This window comes from Pleurodeles waltl, chromosome 2_2 (genome assembly GCF_031143425.1).
Source record: "Pleurodeles waltl isolate 20211129_DDA chromosome 2_2, aPleWal1.hap1.20221129, whole genome shotgun sequence".
Classification (NCBI taxonomy): Eukaryota; Metazoa; Chordata; class Amphibia; order Caudata; family Salamandridae; genus Pleurodeles; species Pleurodeles waltl.
The window spans coordinates 339,436,427-339,455,921 of NC_090439.1; the positions used below are offsets into that span (position 1 = coordinate 339,436,427).

The 19,495-nt window shown below is 42.2% G+C and overlaps 1 protein-coding gene across 33 annotated transcripts in view; it reads right to left on the reverse strand.

Moving 5' to 3' along the window:
* EPB41L3 (erythrocyte membrane protein band 4.1 like 3) overlaps positions 1–19,495 on the reverse strand; it is an 826,134-nt gene that overhangs the window by 617,479 nt on the left and 189,160 nt on the right. For 26 of the 33 annotated variants that reach the window (XM_069219820.1, XM_069219839.1, XM_069219813.1 and 23 more), the window contains exon 1: positions 18,864–18,980. The exons of 2 other annotated variants lie outside the window; for them this stretch is intronic. In XM_069219820.1, the coding sequence (XP_069075921.1) occupies positions 18,864–18,912 (49 nt within the window). In that variant the 5' untranslated portion in view covers positions 18,913–18,980. Of the gene's footprint in view, positions 1–18,836; positions 18,981–19,495 lie in introns of those variants that run through there. 5 more of the 33 variants (XM_069219842.1, XM_069219835.1, XM_069219828.1 and 2 more) reach the window with 2 other exon arrangements.

A 19,495-nucleotide genomic window follows, 5' to 3' on the forward strand; every position in this document is an offset into this window, starting at 1 on the left:
GATTTTTTCTTCCTAACCCTTACAAAAGACTCTTGGCCGCGCTTCTGACATGCTGACGCTTTCCCTTTATACCCACTTTAGTTAGTAACTTGTTGCCCAAGATTACCTTGTTCTAAATTCATTTTGCCCTTTTTGTTCTTTTTGTCTTTTGCCCGCACGTGTTCCACCCCACAATTCTTCCCCTGATTTGCTAACTGTAGGGTTTCCCCGTGCCCAACTAAATTAAACTTTGATGATTTTGAAATTGCCTTAATGCTTAATAATACTGAGCAATGTTTGTTTGCTGAATCTCAAAACATCCTGTTGATGTTTTGCATAGTCCTTGTACAATGCTTTGTTCTTTTAAGGTAAGTTTGTTTAAACTTATTTTGTTGCCTTGGGGAACCCTTTGGTGATTCTGTAACTTTATAACTTTGTCTTGCGAATTGTCAACACAACTCTGAACTTAGTTTGTAATAAATCTCTTAACTTTATTCCTGATGAGTTTTCCTTGTATAGCCACTTTGGTTTTACTGTGTAACTTAATTGGATTGTATTGAAAATCTGTTGTAGGTTTCTACCACATCCTATGCAGGATCCAAAGGTCCGCTGACCTCTATGAGCATTGATTCCTGAAAGGATGAAAATGCTCTAGCAGCATGATCATGCATGAATTACGTGAGACCAGTCGGATATATGAAAGGATTAATATGTTCAAAGATGCTGGTCTTATATTTAACAGCAGAGAGAAATATGGAAACATTTAACACTATTTCAATACTGATGTGCCCATATCATTAGCAATATATGTTTACAAAAAATGAGTAAAAAAAAAAGTTACATGAGTTGTCAAATGGGAAAAAAAGTCATTTGTGCTTTAAAATTAACAAGCACTGACTACACAACTAGTTTTGCGTTTTAATTGGTGCAAGTGTATGTGTGAGCATGCGTACATTAAAAAACACACACCGTGGAGGAAGGACTGCGATTATCAATTACGTATGCCTGGTACAGTGATGAACTAACAAGAAATAGTTTGCACTTTAATCAGACACAGAATGTACGCATACACAAATAATCCAACATTAAAATGCTTTCAGAAGGTGGTAAGCATGAAACAGCTAACCTTCTCAGATTTATGTTTTGTATAAAATAAGATGAAGGCTTCTCGGCAGGGCTTATATATGAACTATGGGGTAGTACAATTGCTGCGGCATAAATAGTGCTCAGTGGAGGTCAAATAATGATGCATCTCTGGGCCAGTGTCACATGGGTACTGTTCAAGATCAAACGCTGTTTGGTTAAGAGCACTGCACTAGGCCAATGAGTTTGCTACCCAACCTGCCAAATTTGTACTGAACATCCTGTACGGAGAAATGATGGACTAATATGGCTCACGAGCTAAAGGTCACAAATCATATATATAGACATTCGTACTGTGAAAAAATAGATTATGTGTCTGGTGCAAGGAGCTGAAACAAAAACCAATAAACACTGAAAGAGTGGGGCAAGTGTCTCCCTGTGCTCTGATTTTCAAAGAAAGAGGGGACACCAAAAAAAAATCACAAAAATCACAATAGCTAAGTAAACTTTCTTGTCAGCAATGCCACAGACATTATGACAGGCTGAAACTGAGGCAAGGAGTAGAAAATCAGAGCTGAATCCATGAAACACTCGTTCCGACAGAAACTTTTATCAATGCCTTCATCATGATTTATTGAAAGATTTGCCTTGCAATGGATTGTTGAACATTGGAAAATTATTTTAACATGAGTTAGGCATACGATAACATCAAAAGGTGCCAAACATGAGTTAGAAAATCATAGCAACATAACAAATATTAAATCACAAGTGGTCAAAGGGTATTTACATCTAAGGAATAACAATTAGAATGTTTTAATGGCAGATGTGAAGCCTCCGTCTTAACTTCAAGGCCAAGAGAGGGAATAGGATGGTAGGATCGCAGAGTTAAGCAATTTGGCACTGTAGGTCAATGCTGTTTTTAGGAATTATGTAAATTGCCGGAAATTACATCATGTACTTAGAAATGAAGACTGCACCTGGACAGTGAACAAAACAAATGGACAGGAAGACAATTAGGAAAGCGTGACTAGCAAGCAGGGCATCTGGGTCTGAAAGAAATTACATTAATATTGGATGCTCACTGTAGGAGATCTCTTTCAGAAAGTGGTGCTTATTAAACCATGGAAAACCCTTCACCTAATTAACTCCATACATTAAAGTCTAAAATTATTTTGTAGGAACGCTTATCCCCAGTGGAACTAGATGAGAACATTAAAAAAGTCATTATCCAGAAAAACGAAGTGTTTGTTATGTCCATCCTTTGCAAATGTTCCTCGCTGTTTACAACTGTGAAACTAGTCAGAGAGCCTGCAGACAAAACAACCATCCACAACGGAGCTGTAATCAAGAAAAACATCGAGAAAGTAGATCCCAAATAGTATCCAGAAGATTACAACACTTGAGATCTTCATAAAGGAGCCATTAAAGCATATGGTTTTGAACAATGGGAAGATGCAGAGTAAGGGCGGAATGTAAATTGCTTGAAGTCTTTATCTTAACACAGACGTTCCAAAGTTTAGTAGGTTTGCCCTACTTAAACCTTCATGCACATTTAAGAACTTTTTACATGAAACAACTCTTCTTTAACTGTGTTGATTGTCTGTCAACATTTAACCTACTTAGAGTTTGCTTGATCAAAGGACTCCATCCCAAAATATTTCATAAAAAGATCAGGATGCCTTCCAAGGCTTCTTGCGTCAATTTCAGGAGGGAAGCAAATTAGGTATTTTACTTTTATTTTGAGGAAAACTGTTCCAAAATTATGGAGACCACACAGGCAATAAATAGCACTTAACGGGACTCCATTGGAAAAGCACAACCTTAATGCTGATGCCAGTTTTTTTTCTGTTTTAACTGGCGTAACGTGGCCTCTCAAAGCACTCCGTGCAACTGCTCTAGCGGCATTGTGAAGCCACTGACATCACATCAGCACCCAAAGAATCAAATCCAGATGGACACATCTGCTGTGGTTCAGTCTCGACTAAACTGGGGCTGTAGGTGACTGCATCTTTACTGGTTGATCCAGATGATGACAACGTTTTTCAAGTGGCAGAGATTGACGAATCCAGTATTAACTGAGGAGGGTACTTGCGTGAAGTTGAAAAGTGTGGAGTCAATTCTGATTTCTCACATTCTTCACCAATCTACATAAGGGAAGAAGGCAACGCTATCTAGTGTGAGATGCAAAACATTCTTGATGGTTCAGAACAATGAATGTATTATGTTTATACAGTCAGTTTCAGATTGTTCTGCGATGCCCACTTATGAGTTACAAAAGAATGAGCAAAAAAGGGCTCATGAAGGAGGATCTGGATCCTTATTTCACCTCCACAATAATTTAGGTATTGACAGCATAATTTATGAAATAGAACCAGATGAATGTATAAATATGCCCATTCGTCATTAATATTTGCTAAATATGAGGCAAAGCTAGGCCTTGCATGGCCCCCAGTGGATTTCAACTTCAGCCAACTGGAATGTAGAGAACAAAATATACAGACACAAAGGCTCTAACTAGATCACCACGAAAGCGGTCTACAAGAAATCTCTCAGACAGTCTGCAAGGCTATCAACAGTATGGATAGTACTATGAGACAATATGGTAGGTAGAAGTGTGTCCTGTGAGACTTTAAAAGAGTTATTTGTACCTTCAAACTGTGGGAGAGAAAACTGGTAAAAATCATAAAAAATCCTTTGATAACAGAACAGATCAGATGGGCCTTCACTAATGCATCTGACACTATGGCTCCATTTATCTATTCTTCTTATTACCTGTTTTTCCATTTCATAGCTGATCAAAAATATGGGCTCTTATATTGCTTACAAATTGAAATACATTAGAGCAGTCCTTAAAATCCTACTTCCTGGAGCTCAAACAAATGTGACCATGATTAGCATTTAAAAATGGGAAAGTAACAGAATTACATGTTGGGGAACAGACTGTGGAATACCCTAAAAAGTGTGGCATAACAATGATTTATCAAACAGGTGTTAACGAAACATGACTAACCCAGAAGCATCCAGGAGCCAGCAGTAAGTGGGGGGAGCAGAAAGGAAGCAAAGGTTCAACACACCTCTTTCTAGAAAACTGCTTTCTCAAACACTGATAAAGCTACAGATTTGCTGTTTCCACCCAACAGCTAAGAAAAGCAATACAAAATGCATGCTGCAGTGCAAAATAATTACAAAATAATTTATGAACTAAATAAAGAATTGAATGTGAGTACAGTGCACTTTTCAATTGTGAAATAGACACTTACACATATAATTGGTAGTGGAAGGATACACCCAAACAGCCAATACAGCAAAGCTGAGAAACAAACACTGTGAGTTGATCCAAGTCATTGGCTGAAGTTGCCTGACCCAAGGAAGGCAAATGTTGATATACTCTGAACCAAAGCTACTTGGATTAAGCATAAAATAAAATATGTTTGTCAAGAATGCGGCAAGCGCCATTATAAGTTTAGACAAAAAATGGGCCAAACAGTACCCTTTGAAGTACAGTTGAACAAAAAAATAGACAAAAAATCCACAGGCTTTACAGGCAGTTAAAACAGGCACTTGTCAAATGTTGAGATTTTGGGCCTGCAGACCAAGCCCGGATCTCTCTCGAGCAGTGTTTATGGGGCTTTCTTTTGACTTGGAAAATGGAAACAAATGACAAATCTAACTTGTCCAAAAGAATAGGCAAACAGGTTAGAAATCATAGGTTTTATAGACAATTGAAACTACTTGCATATGAAATGTGATATAGTTGCTCAGTTTATTAAATGTATAAACCATTTACCTTTACTTAAACTTTCCGCATACGTTCATTTTCCCCACCTACCTCCCTCCCTCTTCCATGTAGAGACCACTAACTTAAATGGGACTGAGAATATACTTGGAAAGGAAAGGATAGTAAAATTACGATTTTCTAACTTATGTGGAATGAAATTATTTCATTGAATTCACTTCATAGTTCCTGTCCAGAACTTCCTGTATCAAGAAAACAAACATAAACAAGCATTTACAATGCAATAGGTCTCGCATATTTCGAACAAGTTAATTGTCATCTTTTGACAAAAGCGCCCACGAGCAAAAACACAAGAAACCATGAGTAGAATCCGACAAAAGACGACTTGGCAAAAAAAAAAGAAAGTTAGCTTTAAAAAGTAAAACTTTTCAATTGGTTTGTTCTGCTGGCACGTTTTGCCAGTCACAAACCTTCTGTTTGCGCGGCACTGAAAGTTAAAAAGAACAAAATAGTACCTCCATCACATCAGGAGCAGCAAACGGACACTGACTGAGTTGAATCAATTAGTGCTTGATCAGTGAACAACATGGAGGAATGGAAATTATGCCAGACATGCCTTAACGAATTACGAGGCTTTAAAGAAGAGTGCCACGTAAATCAAAAAATGGTGAGTGACAGGCAGGCTCCAAGCCCTTTACTGAACCCAACAGTGTCTCGCATGCGAGACCCATGCACTGGTGCATGCACTCGCAGGCTCGACCCTAAAAACACAGTGGAACGTCAACTCCCAAGAAGCCATAACTCAATGACGAAATGCTACTCAAAAAAGTTAGCAGAACTCCCCCTACAGGTAAGGCATATCTAGCAGGCTCCAGAAGCCCATTTAGGTTACACCAATCTTACTGGATCATGACACCAACAGCAGTTACATTTTGTGATATGGGCATGAAAACCTATCAATATATACCAAGAAATACCTGCGCCTGAATCATGAAATATTATCTATCTATCAATAGGCACTCACACAGCCTATTGGCATTGCCAAATACTTGTTTTTACTCGCAATTCACACGTTGCAAAGTTAGAAAAGCATGCGAGGTCTACTTATAAAAAAGTTCACAAAGTTTGTGAAGGAAAAACTTGGTAACTTTTCACACCCCTCCTGGGGATGTTAGAAGCATTTTCCACCGCGCCCACCTCCCTCACCCCGGGTAAATAAATACATTCTCACCGTGGTGTTTGAGCTAGTCCCTCTCTCTAGGTTACAATGGAAGAGCCACTGGCAGGTAAATATTGGCTGCTCTAATGAGCTCTGGTTGCACTCTGACCCTCCAAATGCACAACTTTCGTTAAACCAAGTGCTAGTTGGTTAATACTACAACTTTCAGACCGGCTTGGCGCTTTATTTTTCCAATAAATTCAACAAAAAAGTCATGCTAAATCTGTTATGAACTCAACCCAAATCTCCAAAATCGGTAGACTTTATGTTTTTTCTTCTCAACAGAAAACAGTTTTAAGGAAGTAAAATACGGTGTAAGTTTAAAAAAAAACTACTACTGCAAAAATCTAAAGAAAAGAATGGAAAAGACACGATGGGTATAATGCGTACGACAATAGGTAACTGCTCTCTAAACGCTTAAGATAGCTGGCAAACTCCGGAAAGGGTTTCAGTGGCGCAGGCCTGACAGGTTCGCAGAGGGGCACGCCCTGCGGCAGATGAAGAGAGAAAAAACCGGCCCCCGTGAACAGGGTGCTCGGTAATCACGGAGATAAACACAGCCTGCTAGCGAGCGGAGGATATGCGATGCCAGTTACACACAATGGTAAAGTATCATTATTGCATCGCGAGGGTGGGACCGAGGCACTGATTTCATGGAACCGCTGTCACCGGAGGTGTGAAAACACGTCAGAGGGGGGCCGCTTGATTACAGCAGCTGCTGCTATAAAAACAGACGAGAGCTTATATCATTCTCCTCCAAGTTCACAATTTAAAAGTAGGTTTTTTTTCGCGAAATGCTATGCTTCACAAAGCCACTTTAACAGAGTGGAGAGACTTGAGGTATTAAAAATGAACTTCCTGTGTGCAGCCGACATTTTTTTCTGATAAATGCGCGGCTCACTTCAAGGGATCCCGTGTACAGTCGGACTGGGATAGAAAATAGACCCGAGCACCAAATAAACGTGCCCCCTAGGTGAATCAAATAGCTACAAAAGTGTCCCACATCTGCAGGTGAGGGAGGTTCTGAACTTGACAGGCATTCTGTATATGTGCTTGGCAAGGTAGTGGAAAGTGAATGCATCTGTGCTTGCTGCAAGCAAATGACTGTGACATCTATTGGGGAGTAACTCTGGTGGAAAGTAGTCAAATCCACAGGGTCGCTTAGCTCAGCTTTTGTAGATTTTAAACCCCTTACCAATTGGAATATGCAATCGATGAGATAGTTACATCCCTTGCAAGGAAATTGTTTCTGCAATTCAGATACAGAACACTACCCTCAAAACAACAAAAATCACATTGTGGCACACGTTACACGCCAGAAGTAAGAATGGTAAAATACACCATGGGGAAGTAAGGATACTAAGGATGGGATACTAGCACTCACAGAAAACAATGAGGAACAAGACAGTGGGTTTAGTGGTTTAGCCTAAGACACAATGATTGTGAATCATGGATAAAGCTACATTTCGAAAACAGGAAAGGAAGCTTACTGTAGAGATATGAAGGAAATAAACTGCATTTAACAAAAGCATTGGAGACAAACCAAAATTATAGATGTGCCACAACATTCACAGTGCCAACGTGGTTATATGTAGTGAGAATATAGTATTTCCCCAACCTCCTTGGACCATAACAGGTGCAATTAACCAATCTAAGTAGTAACATTTAGGCCCCAATTATGGTTGTCCTGGTTAATTGTGATATGAATAACCATTAAAGCATATATCATAATTACAAGATGTGCAGAGTTCAAATACATTCTATTACCCTATGGTGAGTGACTAATGTTCTGTGATTTTGCTTTCACCATACTGCATCCAAACTCCCTCAATTTAGATGTGTGATCATTTTCCGTCTTCTGTTTTCTTGAAACAACATTACAGCACTATCGAAAACTCTTTATAAACAAATAAATCAATATTCAAATAAATAATATCTATAGTACTGTTCCATCTCTAATTGCGCTTGCGACATTGGAAAGCCCAGTATCTGGAACTGCACTTGTAACTGTGGAATATCTACGCGTATTCAAGGCTGTGGGTATGCGCTAATAGTTTGAAGGTAATTTCCTACCCAAAACAAACGAGCAAAACTACACCAGCTTGGGAAACTGGGACAGGTCAAGACTTTCAGTGACAAATTAATGGCATCTACATTGCTGCACAAAACTTTTTTATTGGTCCCAGAGCAGTGGTCTTTTCGAGAATGAGGTATCTAAATTTTCACAATCTCTGAAAAGTACTCCAGAGAGGAAATTTGAGATGAGTAAGAGGACGCACATTTCTCCTGATGGATAACATAAATAAAGACACACCGGAAGAAGACAAACACACACTACAGCAAACACAACATTTTATGGCTTTGGCTAAAGTGGGCACTACCCATCTTTTAAGCTGTTCCTACCGTTTAGTAGGGAACACTTAAGACCAAGTCAAATTGGGTGAATGTGTTAACTGTGTCCCCACACAGGTAACCATGCAGTATTTCTTTTTTAACAGCATATTCTAATCTGTGCCTGCTTCTGCTGTTTACTTAAAATTAGAAATCATCTGGAAAGGCACTGCAGCAGCCGTAACAGCTATTAGGGATGAGCGGCATGGGGGGTTGGCGGAACATCGCACAGAGGGAAGATTCAACACTCTACCCTATACTGTATAGGGAAAGTTTGCAAATTATTGTTATTTAAATACGCACAACTTCTCACTTAACAAAGAACAGCTTTACACTAGAGAGCAAGGGAAAACGTATCAGCTCCCCTCTGAATGTGCGGATTCCCAAGTTCACACAATCAAATGCAAACAAAACAATAGGCTCAATAGATTCATGGCCTTCTCATTTCCAAACAAAAGGGTGCCCAGTTTGAAAAGGCACCACAATAGCATCAAAATGGCAGCTATAGCTGTTCAAATAAAAAGGACCCAACATAACCTCAAAGAATAAAAAACAAGCATTGATAAAGCCAACAGGTGTAACGCTGGCTGCCAGTCTTTTGGTTTGCCAATCCTTATTTTATTTTTGGTTTTGTAAAATTGTATTTTTGAGTGGTGGCCAGGCCCTCGCCAATATAAACAAAGCACTTTGCCCTTGTAGTCCCTGGAAGTGAAGGGAAATACTTTGTGTAGATGTGCTCCTTGTGTCTAAGCAGAATGCTGTCACTCACAGTAAAGTTAGCTAATGGCTGAAGTAGGCTGAACCGCTGCCCCATGCTGTATTGTTTAGAGGGAGGAAGAAAATGTGATCTTTATTAAAGGAAACAAACTAACAGATGAAGAAGGCTGGCTGTAATCCCCAAAACAGGCCAAATATATAAACAAATTTAGCAAAATCAAAAGGCTTTGGCTAACACCCACGAACTGACTCTGGGCTAGCTAAAGGGCATGTTTTCTGCCCGCTATTGCTCTAACTGCAACGTCTTAATCATTTATGAGGCTCTAAAAGTGCTGAGACAATTAACAGTCTCTAGGTGAAAGTTGCAAACCTGTTAAATGTCATTTGTGCAATGATAGTTTAACAGTCTCACTCGCTCCTGCGTTCTGCACCAGCAGCAATGGATGTTATGCTAGGACTTTATTCACCAGCATAGCAGGGGGTCGAGTCCTGCCACCTCTACTTAGTAGGTTCAGATCATTCCTTCTTGATATTTTAAGGGGTGGTTTTGCTCCGACCACAATGGCAATTTTTAAAATTGCAAGTGCCAGTCCTGAGTCTAGGTTCATTTACAACATCTTTGTAGCAACAGCCAGGGTTTCTTTTTGTCTACCCAGAATTATTTGAAAGTTCCAAAATCCTGGGTTGTTCCCCACTGGTTATCACAATTGGGGAAAGAGGATAAAATCCTGCAAATCGAGATCCTAGATAAACACAATGTGAAATGAAAATTAATGGACGCTCCTAGGAGTCAGCGACCAGTTGCTATACAGCACTGTACAACAATATAAGGCAGCAATCCTAGATATTCACACACAAGGCAGCTCTGGTTTTACAGCTAACATAACCCCAAAAAGTAACTGCCCTTGTTACACTTTAAAAAAGTAGCAATTCTAAACAACAACCCGACTGGATGGTTAAACACCACAAGATACTAGGCTAAACTAATGCTCTTGTGAGAATTCAGAAATAAAAGGCTAGATTCTCAGGCTTCATCAGTACCTTGGCTATAAAATCAATTCTTATTGCTGTGATCTTTTCACGTAGATCCAGAAGAAGAAATGATCACCAGCATTCATTGAAAGTGCATCATCAAGGTAGCTCTACTGGGATACATCCACTCACTTAAGTCCCTCTGGAGAAAGTTCAGCGGCAGCAACAAGCAGTGTGCATCCAACCAAGATGCAGAGAGGGTGTAGGGCCCCTTGGAGATTCTAAAGCTTGTCTTTCTTCACTCCGTTTAGAGACTTCATGCCTCTAAAGTAAGTTCTGTTGGAGAAGCAACCAGAGCATGTTGAATCATGTTCCATTGAGAGTAGAGCTCCATAGTAGTTCTCATGTTCAGTTCTAAGTAACCAAGTCTGCTACAGACCATGTAGAGTTGGAGCTGTTAGAGTGATTGAACCATTGATGCAGAGTGACAAGTGCACTTCAATGGGGATCTAACATTTAGAACGTTTATGTTCTCTTTAAGTGGCACCAACCACTTTTTTCTACATCTGAATGTTGCCTCCATCCTATCACTCATCTTGGTTCTATATTAATGTCTCACACCATTTGTTGTTGTTTTTTTCAACTTTATATATAAAAGAAAGTTCGAACTAGAATGAGAATAGCAAAAATTGTACGAACTGGAAAACCTAACCAGTAAATCTTAAATGTTCAGGTATTACTTTTGAAAACTACACCCCCATTTTATCCTCATGCTCATACAAATTACGTACAGGATAAAATAATAAATATACACACAAACAGAAAACAAAATGTCAAAATAGATTAAAAATTTATTTATTTAAATGAATAAGATATTTATTATACAAAAATTTCAGGCAAAGAGGCACAAAACTGTAATGTGAAAACAGACATATTGTGCATAGATTTTGTAGAATGCATGTTAAACAGAGAGGTGCTTCATTTGCCTTATAGGGATAACATCAACCAGAGTTGCAAGAATAATTTAAAGTAATTTAAGACAATTAACAAAAGCATAATTTTCTTAAGTTATAACAACAGTAGTATATGGTGGCATGGAAGGTATTGGGGCTGAAATGATGGTTGCTGGCATTTAAATAAACAATAGCATTCGCTAGAATGAAAGTTTGCTGTGAGTTAAACAGTCAATAGGCAGAACGTTCTTAGTACCTGCTGAGAGTTACCTTACACACAGAGATCGCTAGCAAAATGCTTGTGGCTTTCTCTGTTGATTGAAGTGACATCAATATGTTAGCCCCACAAACAGATTGTTTTCATCCTGTGTAGAACTAGGTGTATAGTGTACTTGTTTAATTTGAAAGCTATACAATACTCAGTGATCACAAAACCTCAAGCAACATGTGACCAAACCTCCCTGGTAGGTAGGACTCGAAGGTCAGTGTCACGAACGCCTTCAGGCTTCTGAAGCTGAGGTAAGAGGGAACTAAGTTGTCAACTGCGGCGGCTGCAAAGTGCTTCAAGAGCTGCAGAATCTTTAGTCTTTTGAGTAGCCCGACAGAGCTTGAGCCAATGATTTGCTTCATTGGAAAAGTGAAGCTACATTCAAAATTTAAGATGACTCCTGCAGATTCTGCCTTCAGAGTAACTTTATGTACTCAACAACAGTGCAGTGATTTTCACTTGAACTAGACTGCTGTTATGCTTTCTGGTTAGGCCTTAGCAGACATAAGAACATATTTAATGAATTGCTCCACAAAACTGTTGAGATTAGAGGCCACATACTCCTGCCATACTATCCTGCCTCAATTATTCCTCTGGGCAGTGAAGACACTTTCATGGGGCTTCTTCTCAAGTATTATTCAGAGTATGGCTTTTCAAGAAAATAGAAAGGGGTCCCCTCCATGTACTTTGCTGGGAGGGGGCCTTCAAGCTTCGTTATGCCAGTGCCCGGAAATTAATAGACAAAATGTGCTGTGGACGGGTTGGAGGCCACAATGACTGACAACTGTGAAGTAGCTTACTTACAAATATATTTTATTGTTTTGTTTTAGTATTTGTTTCGAAGGGGGATATGAGACAGAGAATCCTTGCTACACGCTGAATCCTGGATAAAAGGAGTCTGTTACAAGCCCTGATGGTGACAAGCACGCAGTTTGTTACGATCTATTGAGATAGCATCTAGCAGGAGTAGACTAAACTAACTTCTCTTTGTGATGACATAGAAGACAGATCTAGGGCGCAAGTGGAAAATCTCCTAAAGGCGTTTACAGGGTGAAGACTGCAAAGGGCTCCAAGCCAGCGAGAAGCATTTTTGATTGAGTCAGCGAACCCCAAGTTAGCTTTCGCTGGATATGGTGAACTCTGCATTTGCTGTACGTTTTACACTTAGGTGGATCCTCAGACGCCACTATGTCACATTTTATGGTGACAGTGTAAGCAAGGTCATTACAGAACTAAGAAGCCTTGAAAAGTTTTCAAAGAGAAAAGCAAAGTAATGAAGTAGTAAGCTGTCATGGGCCAAACGATGAGGCCATTCGACTGTGGATTCTAAACCCTCCATGGAGAAAATACTGTTATTAACAGACAGATCTGTCAGAACAACATTTTTAAATGTGAACCTGTATACGCACTTCCCGTCACTACAGCACTTAATAAACTGGATAGACAAGGAAACGTGAAATTCAACTTAAAAGAAACTCAGCATTATGTGAAGCTTGAAGCTAATGTAGGAAACGACTTGGATGTCAGTGCAAGAAAGTGGCTGACAAGATGGAGTTGCTGCGAACCAACCCCGAACAATATTCAAATTGAATTTTAAAACTGCTGACACTAGCAGATGATAATTAAAAGATTCTGGGAGGTTATGTTTCATAAATACGTTTTTTTCTGGTGTTTACTTTTAGTTCTCTTTTTTTAGATGTCAGTTTGTTGTCAGAAAGGTAGAAGCATGTCTTATATAATCGATGCTCAGAACTCTTGATGTTTAGAGCAACGTTCGCACTTTGGATAGTACATTGACAATCAGGTGAAATGTTGAAAGATGAGGAGTGAAACAGGGGCCACTAATATAATTATGCATACTGACACAGGCAAAAGACATACAATAGCTAGAATGACCCCCCCAAGAACGCCTGTTTGGTAAAAAAACATTGCTTGAATTTCTGATATGGCATTTACCTTAAGTCTGGGTCTCATTGTACGATGAAGGCAAACATTTAAAGAATAAGAAACAAGCATTGGCAAAGCTAGTAGGTCTCGCCCTTGGGACCTGTTGGCTTTGCCAGTGATTACTACTCATGTTGTACTGCATCCCCATGTTGTGCAGCAAGGTTAAAGGCAATAAAATCAAAAAAGACATTATGATGTAGAGTTCACGTCATTTTGTAGGTGCACGCCCCTCACATGTGTGGGCCGACAAAATGACGCAAGTGTTAATTTTTTTAACTGAAGCCCCAGTTGTGGGGGGGAATAACACACAGAGCCATGGGAGGGGATGGGGGGAACAACACATCTTAGGGTTCAGAAGCAACATATGTCAGAGAAGGAGGACACGGTCGGAGAAAGCAGCTCAGAGGACAGGGGTACCAATGCGAAGCCAGAAGCAACACGGATTGCGGGGGAGGAGTAGAGGCAATGGACACAACAGAGCAACGTGGGGCATGGAGAAAGCAAACAGGCATAAATAAAGAGAACAGTGGAGAGGGCAGGCGAGCTGGTGTACTGCTTGCTCACTTGTGAGACGGCAATACGGCAGGGAACAAGCATACAATGGCGAACACCTCAGAGAGGGGCAAGGAGAAACACACTGGGGGAGTAAAGAGAAGTACACGAAGAAGCTAGCTCGAAAATATATGCACTCATACAGTGCTTAAGTAAAAAAAAGTGGGTCCCTAAAACTGAACAGTGGCAGCATACAAGTAATGGGGCAATGTTTAACGTAGGGACAGACGTAAGATGAACAAGGCAATCCACTAAAGTAGCAAGCAAATGACAGTGACAGGAATTCAAACCAATGATAAGCAAAGGGCGGACTCCAAGCCTGTCTGTTCTTGGGAAGTCCACAATATGTCCTGCAACAGACAGAGCAGTAGGCTCGACATAAAAATCAAGGGGAAAAAAATCGAACTTCGATGACGCTTGAGTTTGTACTGCCACACCCTTTTTTTCATCTGCCCCAGCAAGGCCACAACACAGAGCAAGGATGTACTCATTCCTAAGGAGACAGAGTGCGTGTACTCAGTTTGCCATTGCATATCAGGATAGTGAAGCTATAACAGAAAATGTGGTTTTGAAGGAGATGCCTCCTAACTTCTGCAATGCCAAGGACATGTAGAATTACACTGCTATGAATCTGAAATGCGGTGCAATCACCGAATTAAAACCCTAGCGATATCCAGTTCTTCCCAGTGGCTTCCAAGCACAGTAAAGCCAATGCACTAAATTCTATCCAATGGCATCCCAGGGTGCATTAAGGTCGCTCTCCACAGAGCTCCTTCTGCACTGCAGTGCATGACTGGCAGAAATGGAGCAAGGGGAGGAAGGAGGGTGGACTCTCTCACAACACACGCGGCAAGCACTGGCCCCTCCTATTTCACCACACACTGGCAGCACTAACCATTTACTCACACTTTCCTGCTGACTATTCAAGAAATATTTGCAAATCTGTGTTTCTAAACTTGACCAGAAAGGCGCACGGCTTCTTTGGGGCTGCATGCCAAGAGGCAAAGGGGGACCTTTCTTAACATCAGCAGCTGATGTGGCATCTTTTCAAAAACGTGACACCCCGAGTCAAAGGAAACCACGACGATTTATTGTGGTAGGCAAAAATTCCCACAGTGGAGCCGGGCGCGGAAGGACCAGCTGCGAGAGCGTCAACGGCACCAGGATAAGCAGTGTACAGAGTAAATCAGAATGGACACCACTGCTTTCCCATAACACTACATCAGAAAGCGGTGAATATTTTTAACTGAAGTCTGAGACTAGAAATAATGACAAACTTCAAATTAATTTCACCAAATAGCTACGGAGTCATTTAAAACTGTGCAAGGTTTATTTGTATGGCTTTTTATCCAAATCCTCCAAAGTCAAAAAGTCCCAACCACACGTTCAACAAAAGACAAACAGAGCAAAACCATATGAGTGAAGAAACTTTAGTTCACGTCTTACATATGGTGTTAACGAAACGAAAGGAGCATTCACAGAGAATATTCTTTAAGTAGGTGTGATTTGCTTTTGTAGTTCTCCTGAAGAGTAAGGCGACCAGAATGCCTGACTTACTCCCAGAATGCAGGATGAGGCCAGCGGTACTGCAACAGTAGGTCGCAGCAAAATCTTTGTGAATCCGAACCATGTTTCCATTATGCGCCACTCTCGAAAGATATCTTAGGACACTTTGCTTTGGATCTTAGTTTCTGCAGAATTCCAACCTATCTCCTAAATGCTGACAAAGAAGGTGGAAGTGTTCAGGCATTATCCAAACTAGAGGTAGGGACACCCTCTGGTAAGGTCAGTCCTCAGGAGGCTTTGGAAATGCACCATGGCGTGGCCAGTCTTTACTCCTGTGCAGCAGCATAGGAAGGATGGCATGGGCCCTGGTGCAAGCAAGGGAAATGGTCCTTTTGACTGCTGCGGGTGAAGTAAATCATGCCACTGGCCGGGTTCAATGGGGCACTTAGGGCTCCCGTCCCCGGTGCCACTGGACCTGCTGCACCAATGGTAGCTACACCCCCTACTTCTAAGCCGACTGCCCTACACAAGTGCTGTTCAGCCTGGCAAGGTTCCATAGCTTCTTTACCAGCACTTTAAATGAGCAGGTACTGTCGAGATCTGCTTACATGCACTTTTTTTTGGACCGGATGAGTGTCAGCCGTTCTCAGCCAGGAGGCATTACTGCCAAAGGGAGGGTACTGCACTTCTCAGTTGGAAGCAGGCAGTCGATTAATTGTCTTCAACTATTATAACCAATATTCTAAACACTACAACTCTAATGAACGTAGGCTAGCTCAGCGGGTTCAGCGTTCCCTGTGCAATTTAGCTTTTAGTGCCACTAAACCGAATGCCATCGGGTGGTATGGCAAGCTATGTTCAGCGCCACAAAGCGGAACACCTAACTAGTAAACACTATATCGAGATCCAATTACGTACTCTTGCTTCTATTAAGTGAAAAGGCATTAGGGAAAACACGCAACGCAGCATAGTGCCGTCCTTTGGCTACACTCCGCTGCGAGGAACAGGTCTTGAAGGAACTGCAAACAGTACAAAATCACATTTCAACATTTATTTCCACCAAAGAGAAAGTCAGCCAAACAGACAACTGCCTGGAAAACAGCTCAAGCTCACGCCTGCCAAGGAACGAAGCAACAGAAGCGGAAGTTGGGCCTGGCAGGGCCCCATCTGCGCCGAGCATCCGAATATCAAACAGGACAGAGTGGCGCGCCGAAGGGTCTGTGGAGGGGTGACCATTGTTGGGAAACTTTGAGTAGAACTAAACCTTTGTGGCCGCCATTAACAAAACATGATAGTTGATCAAAAATCGATTTCACTTGAAAATAGATTTTCAGAGGGGCGTTTCAGGATATGTTTACGAACAAACTTGGTTCAATATAAACAATTACTGATATTTGTATTGGCATGTGGCGATTGAGACGCTGGTTATTTACGGTTTATCGCATTCGTAAGACGCACTCTGCTTTACCCCCTCATTTATCTTTCTCGTCCCTGTTGCTAATAATGATGATTCTGCTTGGGGCCACAGCCCACGTTAACTCCCTAAAAAGCATACACCGCAGCGCGTACAATCCTCTAGAACCACTCTGTATTTTTACATAAATAAGGGGCTATCCGTTCTTAAAAGCCAACTACACAAAAGCAAAAGGGATTTTTTTTTTTTTAATTAAATAAAAGGTGAGGGAGGGTAGACAGGAGTGTGACGAAGAAGACGGCGGATTGGAGTAACTAATATTACTGATAAGTAATCCAAGAACTGGCATGGAGTTTTCTTAATCTGGGCACACTGGACCTGCCCAAAAAGATATTTCAGCACTGATGCTGCACACCAAATCACCCATTTAGCTACAGTGTCCTATTTTCGTGTGCACTTGCACACTAGTCTCCCTGCAGGGCGTGGTGTGAACATCTGTGTGTTTCTCTAACGAGCACACACTGGGATGTGACCCTGTGCCATAGAGTGACCCACTGCACCCTGGTGGTAGATTCACACCATAAATACCCCGGGTAAAATGAAGGGTGTCTGTAAACGCCGACAGCCGAAACAAGGGTTGTAGTCAGGTTTTCACGTTTACGATGCGAAGCAGACGGAATTTATCAAGGTTGCATTAAACACGGTACAACATAACGTTTCTATTGCTTAATAACACCACGCACAAGGCCAGGGAGAGTGGGTGGGCGAACAATAAAATAAATCAAAGGAATGTTGATGTGGTAACAGAATAAAAACGAGGTCTGAAACACAGTCCACTTAAATGTTCACTTTGTTAAGCTGTTAAACTCAACACCCTCATCACATTGAAGTTCCAGAGCAACGTGTACGGTTAGTTTGAATGAATCACACATAAAATGAAACATCAGCACACAAACAACTCCATCACTGTGTAACTTAACACCAGGCATCAGATGACTTCCTCGAGCAAACTAATGGTTTTACAAGAAAGGAAAAACAAAAGTCCTGCCATCTCCCCCTCCTTTCGCTACTAAGCTCTCCCACTAGTACCTCTAATGCGTACCATATGCTCCGTGCAGTCCCCGGCTCCGTCTGGAGCCCCTCGACCCCCTGCCTGCTGCAGCCAAAGAAAGACTTTGGGTGAAAGTCTGGCGACTGGACCAGCTGAAGGCCACTGCAGAGCTCCGAGTATAGCATGTATCAGGGCACCACACCCACCGCATTGCAGAATCCAACAGGGGAGGAAACCATCACACACATACACACAGGCCATCTGCAGCCGAGAGAGCACACTGTCATTACAACTCGCACAGAGCCACACCAACACAAGAGAGGAGTATGGGGATGCCCTCCGTCCACCGGATACCCCAATCCAGTTCCACCGCCACCCGTAACGCTAGACCAAAGAAACGTGGAGCGCACGGCCAGCTGTTAATGGATGCAGCAAATCGGGCGCGCTCAGAGGTACTGTACAGTGGCGACACACCCAATCTCGGGGTGCCACTCGGCCACGGAGGTGCTGACTTCTCCAGAGCGCGCGCGCGCGCACAGTATGCCAGTATAGGTGAGAGCCCCTCCCCCACGCCCCTTCCAGATGCATCACATCAGCATGCTCCCTTGGCCTCCTACAAGAGAGAGGCAGGATGCGCACAGTGACGCGCACCGCCCTGCCACCCCCCCGCACAGCGTATACACAGCTCGCAAGACATGAGTACCTATACAGACAGGATATACATAATTGTAATTAACACATTTAATACTACCATACACAGTCGAAAGCAACCTTGGTGCCGCGGAGCTCGGTTTATCTACTGGAATGGCTTAAGTGAGCACAAGCTCCCAGGCAGAAGAGACGCGCATGCACGACCCTTCCATGCGCCCCTAGGGAATCACTGCCAAGAAGACGAGCCAGAAATGCACCGCACCTCCTCCCCGCTCCTGTTTTCTATATCACCCACCTCCAGCAGCACTGCCACCCTACAACATGGCGGCCTGTACAAAAGCACATATATGTTGCGAGTGAAACATTGCGCGAGTCTCGGCTGCAGCCCTCTACCCACCATGAAGGACATCTCAGAGATGTGTACCTGGTGCCGGGCTCGCTCCCAGCAGCCGCCGCCTCCTTCCGCGCCTCATCCGCTACTACAGCCGCCTAGAAGCACAGCCCAAGCCGTAGCAGCGCACGTCACTGGCCCCGCCTCCTGCCGCCCAGGCAGCCAATGGAGGGCACCGAGGGGTCCGCAGATCCCACCCGCAAGAAAACCGTGGCCAATACAGGCGCGCAGAGGGGCACGCGAGCGGCGGTGACCTTTCCACCGCTGGCTATGCTCGGAATACCTGGGGTTACCTCCTGCCCAGATATATGCCTGGCACAGAATAAATCGCCGAGTACGACATCCAAGTGCATCAGACGTCAACATATTTAGGGTTAGGTCAGCATCAAACCCTTTTGCCACGATCAGAGAGACAGATTTCAATTCTCCCTTAGGAGCATGAGCGCCCTGTGGTTTGGTAGAAACAAGCACATCATATAACGAACGTTATGTGGCCCAGTCTAGGTTTTTAAAAATGGGACTACACCCCCCCCCTCCAAAAAACAAACACACAGGCAGACACATAAAGAGGAACATATGGGCAGTGTTTAGTTCTTACAACCTATGCACTGGAGTGGTGGGTAAGCTAAACAAGCAAAGCCAAAGAGTATCGACAATCCGACATC